The sequence below is a fragment of the Danio aesculapii genome, chromosome 2 (assembly GCF_903798145.1).
Source record: "Danio aesculapii chromosome 2, fDanAes4.1, whole genome shotgun sequence".
Classification (NCBI taxonomy): Eukaryota; Metazoa; Chordata; class Actinopteri; order Cypriniformes; family Danionidae; genus Danio; species Danio aesculapii.
In genome coordinates this window covers 11,123,804-11,144,968 of record NC_079436.1, presented here as the reverse complement: position 1 = coordinate 11,144,968, position 21,165 = coordinate 11,123,804, and the positions used below count along the sequence as shown (strand labels likewise).

General features: G+C 36.2%; 1 protein-coding gene across 1 annotated transcript in view; it reads right to left on the bottom strand.

Annotated features, from left to right (window-relative positions):
* Window positions 1-1,347: 1,347 nt before the first annotated feature.
* Window positions 1,348-21,165, bottom strand: part of mfn1a (mitofusin 1a) — a 38,173-nt gene continuing 18,355 nt past the window's right edge. Inside the window, exons 9-17 of the mRNA XM_056464823.1 lie at window positions 20,426-20,547; window positions 17,898-18,024; window positions 16,311-16,415; window positions 14,965-15,067; window positions 12,708-12,928; window positions 9,105-9,227; window positions 7,083-7,279; window positions 3,104-3,238; window positions 1,348-1,682 (exon numbers count right to left, since the gene is read on the bottom strand). Of these exons, the coding sequence (XP_056320798.1) occupies window positions 1,613-1,682; window positions 3,104-3,238; window positions 7,083-7,279; window positions 9,105-9,227; window positions 12,708-12,928; window positions 14,965-15,067; window positions 16,311-16,415; window positions 17,898-18,024; window positions 20,426-20,547 (1,203 nt within the window). The 3' untranslated portion in view covers window positions 1,348-1,612. The remainder of the gene's footprint in view (window positions 1,683-3,103; window positions 3,239-7,082; window positions 7,280-9,104; window positions 9,228-12,707; window positions 12,929-14,964; window positions 15,068-16,310; window positions 16,416-17,897; window positions 18,025-20,425; window positions 20,548-21,165) is intronic.

Below are 21,165 nucleotides of genomic sequence, written 5' to 3'. Positions count from 1 at the left end.
TGACCAAATCGGAATTGCGATTTTTATAACTCAGTATTCTGACTGTATAACTCAGAATTCTGACTTTATAACTTGGAATTAGCTCAGAATTCTGACTTTATAACTGGAATTGCAATTTTATAACTCGGAAATCTGACTTTATAAATCGGAATTGCAACTTTATAACTTGAAAATATGACTGTAACTCGGAATTGCGACTAACTCTGAATTCTAACTTTATATCTTGGAATTCTGACTGTATAACTGAATTCTGACAGTAATTTGGAATGCTGAGGTAATAATTTGGAACTTGACTGTATAACTCAGAATTCTGACTTTATAACAAAGAAATAACTCAGAATTCTGACTTTATAACTGGAATTGCAACTTTACAATTCTGAATTCTGACTTTATAATTCGGAATTGCAACTTTATAACTCAGAATTCTGACTTCATAACTCGGAATTCTGACCAACTCGGAATTGCAATTTTTATAACTCAGTATTCTGACTGTATAACTCGGAATTCTGACTTTATAACAAAGAATTAACTCAGAGTTCTGACTTTATAACTGGAATTTCAACATTATAACTCGGAATTGCAACTTAACAACTCAGAATTCTGACTTCATAACTCGGAATTCTGACCAACTCGGAATTGCAATTTTTATAACTCAGTATTCTGACTGTATAACTCGGAATTCTGACTTTATAACTTGGAATTAACTCAGAATTCTGACTTTATTACTGAAATTGCAATTTTATAACTCGGAATTCTGACTTTATAACTAGGAATTGCAACTTTATAACTTGAAAAATATGACTGTAACTCGGAATTGCGACTAACTCGGAATTCCAACTTTATATCTTGGAATTCTGACTGTACAACTCTGAATTCTGACAGTAATTTGGAATGCTGACGTAATAATTTGGAACTCTGACTGTATAACTCAGAATTCTGACTTTATAACAAAGAAATAACTGAGAATTCTGACTTTATAACTGGAATTGCAACTTTACAACTCTGAATTCTGACTTTATAACTGGAATTGCAATATTATAACTCGGAATTGCAACTTTACAACTTAGAATTCTGACTTCATAACTCGGAATTCTGACTTAATAACTTGAAATTAACTCAGAATTCTGACTTTATAACTGGAATTGCAATTTTATAACTCTGAATTGCAACTTCATAACTCAGAATTCTGACTTTATAATTCAGAATTGCAACTTTATAACTCGGAATTGCAACTATATATATATATATATATTCCATACATTCCTTTTAGATCACCGCTTTATTGAAAACACATATTTGTCATTACATTTAAGAGAAAAAAAACTATCTTTGTTATTTTAACACCATGTATTTCTACAGTCGCAGTGACATCTGTTACTGTTTGTTCTCATAATAAATAAAGGTTTTTCATCAAGGAGCTTGTCTGCATTTTAAAAGAAGACAGTTATTACAATTTGTCTTTGTTTTTCAATCAGTGAAAAATACAGATTCATGAGGCTGTGAAGTGAAATCGTTTGAATTCGATGTATTTTTTTGTTTTCATGTGGTGTTGTTCCAGCTTTGAACACTAAAGGACAGTCTCGCTCCAGTTTCTGCAGGGCTTCTTTCTTCTCTAATGGTCAATCTGCAGGTACTGTGCTGAAAAACGCTCCAATTGAGACTCCAGATCAGTGGCTTTGTGTCTAAAAAGAGATAAGACCAGTATTGGATGGGGACACATGTGCACCAGTAGTTTTATTATTGGATAAAATTATTTAAAAAAATATGGTCTTCCCATTTTCTTCCGTATGAATGTTCTGAGCACTCAAACTGCAAACTCATACTATGGGCTGAGCCAGATTTGTTTTGCTAGAAATGCACACTATATATATATATTTTTTTTATTTTACATTATTTTATGAATGTATATCACCTAAAATTACCTCATAAGGCAATATACTAAATATAATATGTACAAATATATCAAAGTTTGCAGAGATACCGCCTTTGATGCAGTCTGGCATAATGAAAGCAAATTTGTAGATATAGTAAACAAAGTACTTCACCTGCTTAAACAAAAGTCTACAATTTTTTGGCAGTGACAATTTTATGGTCTGCAGATGATCACATTTGATGAAAATCAGACCAATGGACAAGCAGTTTGAAAAAGAAAAAAGGTTTTCAAACGAATTCAAAACTGTAGATAAGAAGTTGGGCCAAAAATTACACAGTTGGGTCAAAGTTTCAGCATGATATTACACAACTCGCTTCCCCCCCCAAAAAATCTAGGTTTTTTTAACCAAATTCAAAATGTCTGACACCGCAAAATACAGACATGGGAAAATTGGATATTGTTCAACTCAGCAAGAGGTAAAATGTGTATTTTTTTTTTTTTTTTACTGTTGATCATCAGTTGGCAGCATTGACCCTTTAGACAGGCCTGTGCAAAACATTTTTTTTATATATTTAAATGGAGTTCTATGGAGTAAAACAGTGAATTAGTGTGTGTGCATGCATAAATACACTTACTATGTTTACTGTGTTCTGAGAGGGGATTATTTACACACTAAACTCCATGTAACTCCATATAAAAGCCAGAAACTAAGCTTTTTTTGCATCGCAACTGATCAACAGTAAAAATTACAAATTTTACCACTTCCCAACAGGGGAAACCGCCAATAATCAAGAACGCATGATTAGATGCTGTCATGGTTTTGTAATCCAAAAATGTCATAGTAATGGAAGTAAATAGGGCAAAAACAGCCCCCAACATAACGAAAGAGTAGTCAAATTGCCCCGTGTGTATTGTTTAGTTTTGGAATAATTTTCAGGCATTTCCCTAAAACATGTGTCAAAATCAAATTTGTCAGCAAAAACCATTCCATTTGCTGAAACAAAGTAAAAGTTTGGTCAAATTAAGACTGAAAATCATCTCAGAGTGGATGAAAACATCCCCAGCAGCACACAAGGGTTAAAAAAAGCACCATTTTTACACAATACTTCCTCACCTTTCCTTCGCTTACTCCTGCAGAATTACCAATTGACAAGGATTTGCTTTCTATTAAAGGTAATTATCCCCATTGCAAGCTGTCATTCTCTCTCACGCACATCCTGACGGTTCTACCTGAGGGTTTTGGAGCGTCTCTGGACACTCTCCAGGCGCTGAATCCTGGCACTCAGTCTGCGGATCTCCGTTTCAAGCTCCATCTCGCTCTTGTCGACCTGTTGGCACATGCGGGCAAAGACGGCCACCATCTCCCTGCAGACAGAGAGGCACATCCATCACCCTCACACCCTCATCCTGCAGATCAAACCAATGCTTCAGACGTCAAAAAAGTGTGTTTGCATTCAGGTCAGTGGAGCATGCTGTTGTTTTTATTCTGCTGTCATCGCCTTAGCTGAAATATTCAATGATTAAGTGCTCATAAATGCAGGTAAAGTATTATTTACCTTTGACTAAGTCCATGTCCTTCAGTGTGTAAAGCTGTGGACAGATTTGAATTTAAATAGCTGGACCAATGAGTCACTGGGCTCTATTTTGATGATGTAGTCTAAAGCGCTAAATTCGTAAGCAACGTCTAAATATGGTCTGCACCCCGGCCAATGGTCTAATGCTGTGTTCACACCAGATGCGGGAGACGTGTCAAGCATGAGTGATTTACATGTTAAGTCAATGCAAACAGATCTAGTAAACTCGGACACGGCGCTAAACGTATTGACACTGTTTTTCAGCCTTTATAAAGCACATAAACACTGTTATTTTTTTCCAAAAAAAACAAACATGTTAGCCATTTAGCAACGAAGCTACCGTCACAGGGCAGAGAGAAGCCCTGCCCATCACGCGAATCCGCGTCTGTTCTGAAGTGAATTTGATGCGCCAATGAAGCGGAGTTTGACACGCAAATGAAGCGAGCAAACTCAAATGTTCAGCCGGCTATTTACACGCGAATAGTGTGATTTATCCACGCATTCCGTGTCTGGTGTGAACACAGCATAACAGGGTTGTGCTTATTCTCTTAAAGAGTTCGGGGTTTGTTTTGAGCATAACGTGCTTAAACCAATCAGAGTCTCATCTCACATTCCCTTTAAGAGTCAGTTGTGTCGCGCCATGGTGCATTTGCTATTTGCATGGTGGACTTTGTAGGTGGAAAAACTGAACAGTTCACTAGCAAGAAAACGGTTAAACAGAGCATCTGCAGCGCAAGGATAAAGAACAAGCCTCCTCCATTTGACCTCTTTCCTTTCTATTTCTCTTTTCTTTACTCCTTTACTTTTGTGGATAAGGAAATAGTGTTATATGCACTCCACTGAAGGCATCCATTAGCTTGCATATTTAATTTTGGTTGTTAAGCGCAAAGATTTGTTTTAAAACAATTTCTAAAGTCAGTTCTAATTTCCAGCAAATGAATAAATGAACAATAATAATGAAGTGTGGTCAAAAATCCAAACACGCGTCCTTTTCTTATGCCCCATATGGTGATGCAGACGTCTTCAAAACCGGAAACGTGGATTAATCTAAACTTGTTTTTACTAAAACAAATATAAATATGCATATAATAAATAATACTACTACTAATAAAAAATTGTCATAAATAAACTAAACCCCCCACCAACCCCCCTCCCCCATATGTAAAGATATTTGTGTATTGCTGTACATCCTGTGTGTATTAAGCAATGTTAAGTTTTTGGACCGCATAGGTGCATAACTAATGCGCTCTGCGCTGGACTTTAGACCTGCATTCAGTTTGTCAATGGCAAACAAATCGGTTTACTATTTAAACAACGTGGCATAAAACGTGAAAATTAGAGTTGCGCTGGTCTGAAAATAGCAACAAATTGTGCCAAACACGTCATAGGGCCCATAGACTTTTTCTCTAAACTCTCATTTGTCTCATAGGTTATAGAGAAGATTGCACTTCCACAGTTGACTTTGTATCTGGAGATATTTGTATTATTTTAGACCCATTTCAATCTGATTTCAGAGCACAACATAGTACTGAGTCTGCACTACTAAAAGTCGCAAATTACATCTTACTGTCCATGGACTCATTTTTTTATATACTGTATATATACTTTTAGACAGCTTTTGACTGAACTTAGTTTAAACGTAACCCTACGTTCCAACTAAGTATTTACAGCAGTATCCCGCCATGTTTAATAATAGAAACAAGATGACAATGAGATTAGTTTACATTGAGGAGCTCGCAATGATAATGAAGAATGATCTCCCTCTGCTCACATACTATGAAAATGTAATTTGTCATTTAATTTTCATAGGACAGTTATATATAGATGTATTAGTTGCAGACTTTTAAAGCAGTTTAACGATTTAAATGCTTCTTACTGGATATGTCATTCGATGCAACAACACATGACTTTACGGAGAGCTTACGACCTATTAACTACGTTTTGTCTTACATGTGAACATGTGGTGCAACTGAAGTAAGAACAAATTTAGTTACAAACTAGCTAGTAGTTACTAAGCCTCCAGTGTGGACTTTACGTTACAGTTTAAGAAAGAACTTAGGAACAGCTGGTGCAACCCCACCCAGTGCCTTGCTTTACAGTGGTTCATTTCATATTTAAAGGGTAGGTCTTTTTCTGTAAATATTGTTTCTTTTACTTCAGCACCTGAAGCCATTCATTGTGGTGTTCCATAAGGATCTGTTCTTGGCCCTCTTTTTTTCTGATAAATGCTGGTAACGTGTCATATTATTTACCTTTCTGTAAATCCACATCCTTCAGTGTGTAAAGCTGGTGTGGACAGATTTGAATTTAAATAGCTGGACAAACTTTTTATCTAAACTCTCATTTGTCTCATAGGTTATAGAGAAGATTGCACTGTCACAGTTGACTTTGTATCTGGGGATATTTGTAATATTTTAGACTCCTTTCAATCTTGTTTCAGAGCACAACATACTACTGAGTCTGCACTACTTAAAGTCACAAATGATATTTTTCTGTCCATGGACTCTGGGTCATCTACGATTTTTCTTCTTTTTTTTCTCTTTTTTTTCCCCCCATTTTTTTTTTTTTTTTTTTTTTTTTGATACTTTTAGACTGAAGCACCGCTTTTGATACCATAGATCACGACATTTTGTTGAAACATGTTTTTGGGGTTCAGGGCCTCAGTGGTTCTCATACAGTTCTTCTCATACACTGTAAATTAAAGTTAAAGATTCTGTAAATATTGGGTTACCTCCAAGATGGTGAGAAATAAGATTCTCTGGTCTGATGAGACCAAGATAGAACTTTTTGACCCTAATTCTAAGCAGTATGTGAGGAGAAAACCAGGCACTGCTGATCACCTGTCCAATGCAGTCCCAATAGTGAAGCATGGTGGTGGCAGCATCATGCTGTGGCAGTGTTTTTCAGCTGCAGGGTCAGGATGACTGGTTGCAATCAAGGTAAAGATGAATGCAGCTAAGTACAGGGATATCCTGGACGAAAACCTTCTCTAGAGTGCTCAGGACCTCAGATTGGGCAGAAGGTTTACCTTCCAACAGGACAATGACCCTAAGCACACAGCTAAAAATAGGAAGGAATGGCTTGACAACAACCTTGTGACTGTTCTTGAATGGCCCAGCCACAGCCCTGACTTAAACCCAATTGAGCATCTCTGGAGAGACCAACCTAACAGAACTGGAGAGGATCTGCAAGGATCAATGGCAGAGGATCCCCAAATCCAGGTCTGAAACTTGTTGCATCTTTCCCAAAAAATCTCATGGCTGTAATACATCAAAAGGGTGCTTCAAGTAAATACTCAGCAAAGGGTCTGAATAATTAGGACCATGTGATATTTCAGTTTTTGTTTTTTTAATAAATCTGCCAAAATGTCAACAATCCTGTGTTTTTCTGTCAAAAATGTACTTAAATGATTTGGCTGCAATAGTAAAGAGTGAAAATTTTAAGTTGAAAACGTCTGAAAACGTTCCATTCCCTCTGTAAAAGCATATTAAGTAAATTATCTTAAATATCTTCTTTTTGTTTAATAAAGAAAAAAGTGCAGTTTTTGAACATTGTGCAATATAGGAAATAAAGTTGGACAATTTCAACTGTTTTTATTTTTTTGTTTCGAATGTTAGATTTTTATTGGCACTCACTGTTGCACCTGCTGACCAGAGTCTCCACTGATGATGTGTGAGACGGCCTGCAGTCTTTGAGTGGTGTAGTCCACATACTGCTGCTTCAGAGCCCTCTCTTTAGAGCTGTTGGTCCACGTCAGTCTTTCATACAAGTAGAGGAAACTGTAGAGACTCACAGAGAGTACAATAACCCTCCATCCCACAGCACGCCACACCTTCACAAAAAAGCCACCACACAAGTATGTTTTACACCATTGTATTTTTGCAAAGGGATAGTTCAGCCAAAATGAAAATGTTTGCACTTTTTACTCATCAATTTACAGAGATACCTACATTTAAAGGGATAGTTCACCCAAAATTGAAAATTGATTCACTTTTTACTCATCAATTTACAGAGAAATTTAAATTTAAAGGGATAGTTTACCCAAAAATGAAAATTGATTCACTTTTTACTCAACAATTTACAGAGAAATCTAAATTTAAAGAGATAGTTTACCCAAAAATGAAAATTTAGTCTCGTTCATTTCGTTCCAAACCTTTATGAGTTCCTTCTGTTGAACACAAGAGAAGATAATTTGAAGAAAGTTGAAAACCTGTAACCATTGACATCCATTGTAGGAAAAACAAATATTATTGAAGTCAATGGTTACCTGTTTCCAACATTTTTAAAAATATCTTCTTTTGTGTACAACAGAAGAAAGAAACTCAAAAGTGTTGGAAAAAAACTAAAGGGTGAGTAAATGATGACAGAATTTTAGGGTGAGCTATCACTTTAAGAACTTAACCCCTTATGTTTTGTTTTCTTTCAATTTTCTTTCAATTTATTTTTGTAGCTGACCGATCTGAGTCTTCTGAGATTGTAAACCTCAGTTTTTAAGTGAAATAAAAGCTTTATTTGTGTCCTTATCCATACAAAATGGAAAATAGTTGCATTGTTTATGACATTAGGGTGCTTTCTGCATTTCAAAACAAATGTTTAGGGTAAACATTAAAGCACACTGTTGTGTATGTGACCCTGGATCACAATTTTTTGTTTTAATTTAGTTACATGGCCTGAAATCAGTATAAATAAACTTTCCATCAGTGTCTAGCATTGAATAGAACATTAGAATAGAACAATATTTAGCTGAGATATTTAAACATTTTGAATGAGGGGTTTCCAAAAAATCTAAATATTGAGAAAAATCACCATTAAAGGGACAGTTCACCCAAAAATGAAACTTCTGTCATCATTTCCTCATCCAGTACTTGTATCAAATCTTTATGAGTTTCTTCCTTCTGTTAAACACAAAATAAGACATTTTGAAAAATGTTGGAAACCTGCAACCATTTGTTTTTCCTACTGAGGAAATCAATGGTTACAGGGTTATCAGCTTTCTTCAAAATATCTTCGGTTGTGTTTAACAGACGAAAGAAGTACATAAAGGTTTGGAATCATGATGGAGTAAATAGTTGAGTACATGTTCATTTTTGGATGAACTATCCTATTAAAGCTGTCTAAATGAAGTGCTTAGTATGCAATGAGTATTAATAATAAAAAAGTGGTTTTGATTTATTTAAACTAGGATATAATATTAAAATATATTTAAATTATTGATATGATTAAATTTAAAAAAAATATTTATGGAACTTTATATTAATATTCTAAAGGTGTAAAAGTATGATCAATTATATTGTCCGATTTAATGTATTTTTGGCGTTTGCCATGAAACCTAAGACTGGTTTGTGGTCACATATTTGATTAAAATTGAAAAAATTATCCTCTTTTCTTTGTTTTTTCCACAGAAGCATAACTCTGAATCAATGAGGCATACTAAGAAAATGGAATACAAAATATGTCCTAACTGACAGAAAAAAGATGAAACCCAATATTTTTTGTGATAATATACAGTAGTATAAAACAGAGCATTTTACCAGCAATTTGTAAAAGGCCATTCGTTTTTTTGACCTACAAGTGCTATTGGGTTTTGAACAGAACACAACTGCTTTAGGAAATCGGTGCCAGAAAAAAACAAAACTTTGATTTAAAATGTTGCTTACCACTCCAGCAGTGACTACCATACCCAATGAAGCTCTGGAAGTGAGAGAAAGCAATCCTGATGCCATGGAGAGAGCCAGATCCTCATGGCCCCGGGACCCCGTGTGAGCAGAGGAAGAAGTGAGCTGTGAACAAACAAAGCAAATCGCATCCCTTCAAGCCTATATTTGATATGCTTTCAAGATGAGATGCTGCAGACAAAATAGCTTTTTCATTCATTTTCTGTCAGCTTAATCCCTTATTTATCAGGGGTCGCCACAGCGGAATGAACCGCCAACTATTCCAGCATATGTTTTATGCAGCGGATACTCTTCCAGTGCAACCCAGTATTGGGAAACACCCATACACTCTCATTCACACATACACTACAGCCAATTTAGTTTATTCATGTCACCTATTGCACATGTCTTTGGACTGTGGGGGAAACCGGAGCACCCGGAAGAAACCCACGCCAACACAGGGAAAACATGCAAACTCCACACAGAAATGCCAACTGACCCAGCTAGGGCTCGAACCAGCGAACTTCTTGCTGTGAGGTGACAGTGTTTATCACTGAGCCACTGTGACACCCCTAGTTTTTTCATATACCTCAATATTTTGTAGAGTCTAATGTAAAGAAAACATCCAAAATACACTTTTAAATAGTAATTTTCTCCTCTGATTGGTCATTAATCTAATTAATCCACCTCAGCAGCATTTGGCCCAACTTCAATTTTATTCTGATGCATATTCTGAAGGCTTTTACTTGAAGGTAACGTGACTGATTACACACTTTTTATTTTCAAAAACACAAACAAACCAAAAAAAATATGAAAATAGGGCCATTCACAGTATTTTATAAATTACGGAATGATAGAAACAAATACCCCAAATCCCTTCGATAACCCTGTTACTTTAGTTATTTCTTTTTTTTAAAGCACACAACAAGAATTTGGAATCTAAATTCTTTCAATTTAAGTTAATTCTGTGCTAGAGCTGTATAAGTACGTCAATTAGAGCACATTTAGTTAAATAATGCCTTTTGCAAATAATTAAAACAAAACTTGTAATACAAAAAAGATTCTTAAAGGCACAGTATGTAATTTTTGCCGCCAGAGGGCGTTTATTCACAACAAACAAACGTGAATTTTGATGATGCCCTGACTGAGTCTGGAATCATGGGAGTTGTCTTCATTACCTCCTACTACAGGACTACAAAAAATAAATGAGCTAAAGTAATCAACACTTACTACCATGGTGTGGATAATGTTGTCATCCAGCGTAATGTTCTTTATCCTGTGGTCACTGATCCACACAACTAAAGCAGACTCCATCCTTAAGGGAAGATACATGTAATGATACATGAATACGTTTGTAAAATATGGCATTTTTTTGGACAAAATTCTAAATGGCCGATGCTCAAACAAGCTGGGAAAATTGGGCATCATTAGACTCAGCATGCTCTGTCAGATGTGAAGAGACCAGTTTTATGAGTTTTGGACAAAGGGTTTTTGGTTTTGCGTTATGACGATATTGGCCTCTATTTTAACGATTTAGGTGCAAAGTCTAAAGCGCAGGGCGGATATTTTAAGGAAGGAAAAATACCCTCTGTGCCCTGGCGCATGGTCTAACAGGGTTGTGCTCATTCTCTTAATGAGTTATGGGTGTGTTTTGAGCATAACGTGCATTAAACCAATCAGAGTCTCATCTCCTATTCCCTTTAAGAGTCAGTTGCTTCACGCCATGGCGCATTTGCTATTTACATGGCGGACTTTGTAAGTGGAAAAACTGAATGTTTCACTAGTGAGAAAACAGTTAAACAGACCACGAATGGGCCTCCTCCATTCGGCCTCTTTACTTTCTCTTTCTCTTTACTTTACTCTTTACTCCTTTACTTTTGTGGATAAGGAAATGGTGTTATATGCACTCCACTGAAGACATCCATTAGCCTACTTATTTAATTCAGGTTAAGCGCAAAGATTTGTTTCAAAACTATTTCTAAATTCAGTTCTAATTTCTAGCAAATGAATAAATAAACAATAATAACAAAGTGTGATCAAAAATCTGAGTTATATCCATACACACGTCCTGTTCTTATGCCCCATATGGTAATGCATACGTCTCCAAAACCCGACAAGTGGACAAATCTAAACTTGTTTTTATTAAAACAAATATAAATATGCATATAATAAATAATACTGCTAATAATAATAACATTATACAAATACAAATTGTTATAAATAAACTAAAAACGCCCCCCGACATGAAGGCATCCAGGCAGTGTTTTTATATTTATGTAGAAAATAATCCTTTATGTAACATTTTAATCCTTTATTTTTTTTATATGTAAAGATATTTGTGTATTTCTGTATATCCTGTATGGATTAAGCAATGTGTACGCGTTTAAGGCGCACATCTATCGTGCTCTGTGCTGGACTTTAGAGCAGCTTTTAGCTGGTTAATGGCGCAGTCTATTTTAGTTCTTCAAAATAAAAAATGCGCCAAAAATGCGCCTTAACACATCTCCATTCTAGAATGGCGCACCCATGAGTCCACAAAGTGGCGCAAATGGATTTGCTATTTAAACAACATGGTGCAAAGCAGGTAAATTAAGGTTGCGCTGAAAATAGCAATACATCGCGCCAAACACATCTTGCACTTTATTGCGCCGGGTGTATGATAGGGCCCATCGACTCAATTCTCGCAAGCTCTATATAAAATTTGTTTGCAAGTTAAATGAAAATGTTAAACGTTGGTCTAATCAATCTGAATTCAATAACTTCTGGTTAGCATGGTCTGTAGATCATGTGATTAAATTTTGGTGAAAATTGGACACAAAAAATTCAAGTAGCGAAAAAAATTTCGTGACGGAAAATGATGTGATAGATTGTTTAAATAGTTTGAATCAGCTTGAGCCAAGGAATCAGTGGAAAAAACACTTTTGATTGTAGCCCATTCGCAGCACACATGACAGTTGGAAGTAACCGGTTTTTTTATATATGCTCACATTCGCATGTTATTTAAAAAGAAATTATTCAGATGGCGCTGTGTGGTGCGGCAGAAATATGAACAGTGTCCTGAGATGTAGCTGAGCACCGATGTGCGTACCCTGATAGAAACCTATGTTTACAATTCTAATTTGTATGACTATGGTCTTGCTGTGGACAGTTACAACCCTTTTTGCATCCTTGTGGGAACTCACACTGTTGGCGATGGAAGATATATGTTAACTACCTGTAACTACAGTGGTTGCTTGCTATAACTCGGTTCACCTTTCGCAGATTTTTTTAATGCATTTTGACATGTTTTTTTACAGCTCATTGTATTCTTATTGGCTGTAGATGATTGTCAATCTATCTCCTTAGTGTCTCCTGTACAGTACAGAATGTGTTCAGCTTGTTAAACTAACTACAAGTAGTCAAGTAGGCAAAATATATAACATTGCTAGTGTTTTTTGGATATTTAAATGAAAAAAAAATCATACATATTGTGCCTTTAATGTAATCAGTTACCTGGAAAATTATTGTGATTGCAATTCGGTTGTGTTCCTTATTCACCTGCAGTGTCTCACCCAAAACATCAATAAAATTTGCACAGCCTAAAATAGAAAACACTGCTACATTTACTTTTAAATTCTGCTCCAATAGGCTCAGCGCTTGTTTTGCATTCGCAGGCCCCAGGAAGCGGTTCACCAGGGATGTAAGACCCAGCGAGAAGTGAAAGTCAATGTCCTCTGTGAAATCTGCACTGAGGCTGTTGAGGTTGAGGTCATAGGTCATGGTGAACCTCCGACTGGGCAGGTGTAGTTGAGCGCGGGCAGCAGGGGGCAGCAGAGGACGCAGAGTGTCTGGGCAGGAGAGCAACAGACAGCAGTTTAGTCTGAAGAATGCTCTGCCAAGGAAAGCTTCTTTACTGGAGCCTTTATGTCTGAAGCGAAATCTGTGCATGCGTGCTGGTTTTGATGGTTTACAAGGACACAGATATGTATAATGATCATGGGTAGGACCTGTCGAGGTAGTTTATGATACAGATGTTATAATTTAGAAAGCTTAAAAAAAAACATTCTTACTGGGGTCTTTTCACATTAAATATTTGTATATATATATATTTGTATATATATATATATATATATATATATATATATATATATATATATATATATATATATATATATATATATATATATATATATATATGTGTATATGTATGTATGTATATGTATGTATGTGCCTTAGTGTCCCACCAGTGATGATATACAGCCATATTGCACTGCTACTTGATATTGCGATATTGCTTGATAAATGTGATATTGCATTTATACAACAGTTCGACGGCATAATCGTGTATATAAAAAAAAAAATCAAACACGGAGAGTCTAAAAACCCTTTTATATGAAGAACTACTTTCTTCCGCCATTCATTCACATCTGCAGCTGATGTCAGAACAGCAGAAACTGTTACTAATTCACCAACACTTTAGAGCTAGTGTTTGAATGATTCTCTAGCGTAATGTCTAAAATGAAAACAAAACAGATGATTTTGCTCACATTTTAAGATCATAAGGCTGAACGGCAGGAAATACCATCAGTCTACAGAGATTTCCAAGTATTTCTCTGTTGCAATCGGGAGATCACAATAATTACCCCAAAAAAGCCAAAGCAAAGTAAACACTACCAGATTACTATGGTAAAAATACAGCACTACAACATACAAAAGAGAGAGAGATCTATTTAGAAGGGCACGTACCTGTTTAATAATGATTTGTTGAGCTGTAGTTTGAGTTTTTGGAGTTTTTTTACTCCAAGGGCTTATTATGCAGTCTCTGTCGCCATCTTGTGGTGGAACGTTAAACGTCTTTGCTCTGCTCAGTATGACAGGCTGATGGATGCTGACGCGCTGAATCTCCAAAATTATAAATATTTTAAAATAGGCACTATCCTTATAAATAAACTGCATAGTTGCAATCTAAACAACTACATTCTCACCTAAAAAAAAGCCTCAAAAGTAAATTATGCTGCCCAACAGTTGCAATATTTGTCAAACTGTTGTGAGTTTAATGATCTGCTGTCACTCTATGTGGGCGAAGTAATACAGAAGGGTGAAGAGGCTGTACGAGTGCTGTTATTGCAGAATATTGAACAGCTCTTAGCTAACCAGCTTCAAAAACCAGACAGAACTGTTGTATATATATAGCCTGTCATTGAGCAGAGCAAAGACGGTTGATGCTCTGCCACAAAATGATGACAGAGACCACATAATAAGCCCTTAGGGGAGAAAAACACAGGGTAGATTTCAAACTACAGCTGATCAAATCATTATTAAACAGGCAAGTGACTTTCTAAGTCGATCTCTCTCTCTTTTGTATGTTGTAGTGCTGTATTTATACCATAGTAATCTGCTGGTGTTTGGCTTTTCCGGGGTTGATTATTGTGATCTCCCAAATGCAACAGAGAAATACTGGAAAATCTCTGTAGACAGATCGCATTGCATGCCATTCAGCCGTATAACCTTAAAATGTGAGCAAAGTCATCTGTTTTGTCATCACTTTAGACATTACGCTACAGAATCATTCAAACACTAGCTCTAAAGTGACGTTGGTATATTAGCAACGGTTTCTGCTGCTCTGACATCAGCTGCAGATGTGAATAAATGGCGGAAGAAAGTAGTTCCTAATACAAAAGGGTTTTTTAGACTCTTCGTGTTTGATTTTCTTTTTTATACAAACGATAATGCCGTTGAACAGTGTGTGAGTGTGCATGTGTGTGTGAGTGAGAGAGTGTGTGTGTGTGTGTGTGTGTGCGTGTGTGTGTGTGTGTGTGTGTGTGTGTGTGTGTGTGTGTGTGTGTGTGTGCGTGCGTGTGTGTGTGTGCGTGTGTGTGTGTACCCATGATATCTCTCTGAGAGGACAGGACACAGCCGTTTATACTGCTGGAACAGCGCAGCTCCAGATTCTTCACCATTCTCTCCTCCACATACGCCACAAGCTTCTGCAAATCAAACACTGTTATAAAATATTTGCCTGATACACACTGAAAATGACTAATCTAACTTTCCAGAATCCTGAACACATCCCTTTTTTAACATAAAGTAGATATTTTGAAGAAAACTGTAACCTGTTACCATTAAAGGACACATAGGTTACCCCTTTTTTCATATTTAATATAAGTCTTTTGTGTCCCCAGAATGTGTATAGCTAAAAAAACTCATCAGATTATTTATTATAGCTGTTTGAAGTGTCTATATTATAGCTGGAAAAAAGGTTTTGCTGTTTTTTTTGTACTGGTACTGTACTGGCTAGTCCTCCCCGCCCACCGTTCCCACATGCCTGTTAGCAATCGCTGCCCTCGGCTGCCTCAGGAAGCAGATCTCACGTAACGTGTATGAGAAATACTACAGTAAGAACTTTAACAATCACTGTTTGATGCATTTTTTTGTGGATTTGCAACAATGAGTCACACACAATGTCATTACAAATTTCACGCACACACACAACAAGGACACGAACACATAGCGCAGACACATACACACACACACACACAAACGTAGCGCAGCAGACACACACACACACACACACATTTTTTCCCCAGTGCATTTCATAAAAATTTTTTGCCTGGAAAAACATCTAATTCTATTGCTACATTTTCATGGTCAATCTTAACATTTCAGTATGATTCAATCTAATTTTTAGGGCATTTTAACAATAAAAGTAAAGCTGTCTAATCATGTTAAAATATAAGATGTTTTTAATGTTGGTTGCAACATAGGCTCATTTTGAAAACGTAGCCCTATATACGTTTCTGGAGATCGCGAATTATGCACCCAGAGGAATGTATGGCTGTATTTCGTTTTTAAAACGAACGCTACGGGGGCGGTATGATGTCGTTCCTTTTCTCACTTACAGCTGACCGCTTACCTCCGTAAGGACGGCTTTTCCACTGTTACCGGTTTGTCCAGTTAGCTTGCCATGCATGTCGGCAGACTTGAGACGCAGAGAGACGTTGACCACGACGACGGGGTTCGAGTACGGTGAAGAAGATTTGGTGCTCTCCAAAAATCTATATAGAGGTACGTTTTCAGAATGAGCCTGGGTTGGTTTAATTAGCTTACCTATTCATATTTACTTTTATTAGTAGTAATTTGGAACTGGCAAAATGAGCTTGGAAAACTAAAATCTGAATATCAGATTAAAAAACAATTATTATTGCAAACAATGTAAAATAACAAACTCACTGTTTTGTATAGCTCTAAAGCATTCGGGGCAGGAATAAATTCAGAGCAGAATTCATCCACAACAACAGACAGGCAACGGATTTCTTCTTCTAGAGCACTGGACACCTAGAAGAACATTACTGAGAATTACACAATAAAGAAAGCAATCAAATAGTTTCATGTAAAATAAAAGAAATTAAAGGGACGATTTTCCAAAAATGAAAATTCTGTCTTAATTTACTCAGTTGTGTCATTTCAAACCAAGCTACAGTATGAATTTCTTTCTCATTTTAAAATAATGTTTGGAAGAATGTTGCTGCAATAGATAAATAAGTGATCTGTAAATAAAAGTTTAGGTACAAGCTTCTTTCTTTCTAAAGCGACTTTTTTATTGCCTGTGTTTTTCACATTCACAACATGATGACTTTTCCATGATGATATTTCTTTTGAGGGCCACTTCTGTAATTGTTAGACTTTACAATAAGGTTTCGTTAGTTACTGTATTTACTAACATGATTAATTATAAACAATACACTGCCTGACAAAAGTCTTAGGAACAACAAATAAAAAGTTGACCTCTAGTTGATCATTTGGTATCAGAAGTGGCTTATATGAAAGGCAAAGGCCTCATGTGTATGATTGCCATGAGCTTGGAGGACTGCATCCATACAGCTCTGCAATGACTCAAATCACTTATTAATAAAGTCATCTGGAATGGCAAAGAAAGCATTCTTGCAGGACTCCTAGAGTTCATCAAGATTCTTTGGATTCATCTTCAATGCCTCCTCCTTCATCTAACCCCAGACATGCTCAATAATGTTCATGTCCGGTGACTGGGCTGACCAATCCTGGTGCACCTTGACATTCTTTGCTTTCAGATACTTTGATGTGGAGGCTGAAGTATGAGAAGGAGCGCTATCCTGCTGAAGAATTTGCCCTCCTGTGGTTTGTAATGTAATGGGCAGCACAAATGTCTTGATACCTCAGGCTGTTGATGTTGCCATCCATTCTGCAGATCTCTCGCATGCCCCTATACTGAATGTAACCCCAAACCATGATTTTTCCTTTACCAAACTTGACTGATTTCTATGTGAATCTTGGGTCCATGCGGGTTCCAATAGGTCTTCTGCAGTGTTTGTGATGATTGTGATGCAGTTCAACAGTTGATTAATCCGAAAAATCTGACCCTTTTCCAAATGATAAACTAGAAGTCAAGTTATTATTTGTTGGTCTTACAACTGGGATCGACGACAAGACTTTTGTCAGGTAGTGTACTTGTACAAATTTAGTAATCATTGTTCAACATTTACTAATGCATTATTAAAATCCAATATTTGTTAAAATTACTAATGCACCGCGAGATAACATGAACGAACAAAGATCAAGTCTCCAACATGAACAAATACTGTAATGTATTTTTCAAGTTAGTAAATATCATGTAACTAAATATATAAGCAATCTATAATCTCTATCCCTGTCTCTAACACACACACTTATTTTAAATATGCAGTATACTTTTAATGTAGCATCAAAATAACTCCATATTCTGTATTTATGTACACTAGGGTTGGCCTTTTTATTAGGGGTGATGATGATGATGCAGGTCACCTTGGCAGCAACTTCATCACTGACGACCTTGATCTTGTCCTTGATGTCCTCGGTTATGAAGTTCAGCTGATTTCGGACAAACTCCAGCCGGTCCATAAGAGCCTCACGATCTTCCAGCGAGAAAACTCTACAGATTCACAGAGATTAATTACTTACATTTTAAAGGCACAATATGTGATTTTTACCACTAGAGGGTGCATATTCACAACAAACAAAGGCATGTTTTTATGACGTAATGAAGGATTGAGTGTGGATTCATAGAAGTTGTGGTCTTCATTATATCCTATAGGACTGTAGAAATTATGTTGATGATGACTTTTAAAATGAACTGAAACAACACAATTCTTGATTTTTTTTTTTTTTTTTTTTTTTTGGAGGGGTGGGGGGTGCGGGTTAAACAAAACTTCATTCATTAATTTTCTTTTTGGCTTAGTCCCTTTATTAATCTGGGGTCGCCACAGCGGGAGGAACCGCCAACTTATCCAGCACGTGTTTTATGCAGCGGATGCCTTTCCAGCTGCAACCCATCACTGGGAAACACTCATACACTCTCATTCACACACATACACTACAGACTATTTTTAGCTTACCCAATTCACCTGAACTGCATGTCTTTGGACTTGTGGGGAAAACCAGAGCACCCAGAGGAAACCCATGCGAACGCTGGGAGAACATGCAAACTCCACACAGAAACACCAACTGACCCATCCGAGGCTCGAACCAGCGACCTTCTTGCTGTGAGGTGACAGCACTACCTTTTGCGCCACCACGTCGCCCATTTTATGTTCAATCCACTCAAATTTGTAAATTTTTACTTAATCTGTTTGAGTTGGGACAACAGGAAGGAATTTTGTGGAACCCAGCATTTTTTACAGTGTGTGAGCAGCACATTCAAGTCAAATTTAAGCACTTTTTAAAGCATTTCTCCAGATGCATTTTTCTAAAATTTCCAGCACTTTAAAACTGTGGCAAATTACATATTTACATACTTCATCAGACTTCAAGACGTTATCTTAAATTTAATAATTTAAATCTTAAATTTTTTAGATTTTGGCACATTGAAATTGACTGTTGTTTTTTAAAGCAAACAATAAAAGTACAGTTGCAATCAGAATTATTAAACCCCCTTTGAATTTTTATTTCTTTTTTAAATATTTCCCAAATGATGTTTAACAGAGCAAGGAAATTTTCATATTCATATTTTTTCTTCTGGAGAAAGTCTTATTTGCTTTATTTTGGCTAGAATAAAAGCAGTTTTAAATTTTTTAAACACCATTTTAAGGTCAATATTATTAGCCCCTATAAGCTATATATTTTTTTTGATAGTCTACAGAACAAACCATTGTTATACAATAACTTGCCTAATTACCCTAACCTGACTAGTTAACCTAATTAACATAGTTAAGCCTTTAAATGTCACTTTAAGCTGTATAGAAGTGTCTTGAAAAATATCTAGTCAAATATTATTTCCTGTCATCATAACAAAGATAAAATAAGTCAGTTATTAGAAATGAGTTATTAAAACTATTATGTTTAGAAATGTGTTGAAAAAATCTCTCTATTAAACAGAAAATAAAGAGGGGGGTTTAATAATTCAGTGTATATTCAGACAACATCCAAACAAATAAGAAATACAGACTTGTGATGTATTTTAGCATGTTAAAATATACATATCTAGTGAATATATTTCATCAATTTGTGAGGAAACGTTTTCTGAAGCATCAAGAAATATAACCTGAAAAGAAATGGGTGCCTATGGAAAGGACCACTGCTGGATATATGTGGAAATTGCAAGTTCTTTTTTAAGAATACATCAAAACCCTTTTTCTCTAAGCTAAGATGGAAGTATTTTATTCCTAAAATATAAACCAATATACAAAAACCTTTTATATTAAATTTGGGTCAGAATTTTAGTGATTATTAATAAAAAATGTATGTTTTATAAGCCAAATTATGGAGAAGTTGCGTGTTTGTGTATTGAATGGATAAAAAAGCACAAAATACCCACATAAATGCTGCATAAACATAAACGACTGTAAAAAATGATACAGATTATCACATAAAAAAATAATATTTCCATATGTAATTGGTCTGTAAATGTTTGAATGTTTGCTGAAACTGTTTGCCACTCTAGTTAAATAGTTAATTGTTCTTACCTATTTAGCAAGAGAGAAACCCAATTACATTTTCAAGCAGTTTCTCCAAAATCGAAGCACTTTTTAAACCGATTAAAATTCAAGCATTTTTAAGGATTTCCAGCACCTGTGCCAAAACCCTGTACATAAGTCTGCAAAATGTATATTTATAAATATATATATTTAGATTTTATTTAATACAACAATGGCTTTCATGGAGAAAATCATATACTGAAGAGCAAAATGCAATATAGATTGCTTAGATACAATCAGATCCAATGGCTGAGAGAATCTCAGGCCCTTGGTTCAATAGGAGGACAGATAAAATATGTCACACATGACCTTTTGAGTGCCTAAACAGAGACCCTCGATTATAAAGATTCTGCAACTCACTTCTTTTCTGCTGAAGAAATATTGATGGCATCCATGATAGCCTTGACCGACTCAATAATCTGCCAGGCTCTGATTGTGTGTTGCTCAAACTTGGTCTTGACGGCAGACTGCGATATAAATTCCTGCGGAGCCAATGAAATTGCGGCACAATTATTAGGGATCATGTCTGCAAGATGTTATCTACACCCATCAGCCAGACTGACATGTTTTCCTGCTCTGGTCTCTGCGAGCCTGAATCCCAACAGAGCCATCCATTAATGCCATCGTAGATTACTGTGAATTTTCATCCCTGGCTCCTAAGAATGCGCGGTACGCTCACCTACTCGTATCCGCTAAACTTGGCTCAGGGATTGCCATTATGAAAATGCCTGCCTGGAATCTATGAGGAGCAGCAAGTATCTCACACATCTGGGAGCCAGCAGTGAGCAGATGGCCCGGACTGATGAAAAACAGCTTAAAGTACACATGAAATCAAAACTAACCATACTGATTTTGTTAGCTCACATTGCTAGTTTTGTGGTGAACAACTTATCTGTGCATGTCATTATGAAAAAAAAACATAGTTTTCCCTTGTGATCTCAAATTGAAATCTGAAAATGCACTTCCTGGTAGTTAATTTTGAAATTAAAATTGCGAAATGTTCGATAAGAGCTACTTTTTCGAGGAAGCAGCTGTGATTATGAGGTGAGCACCGATGAAACAGTAGATGGGAAACCCAATGGCTCCTCCATGACATTGGG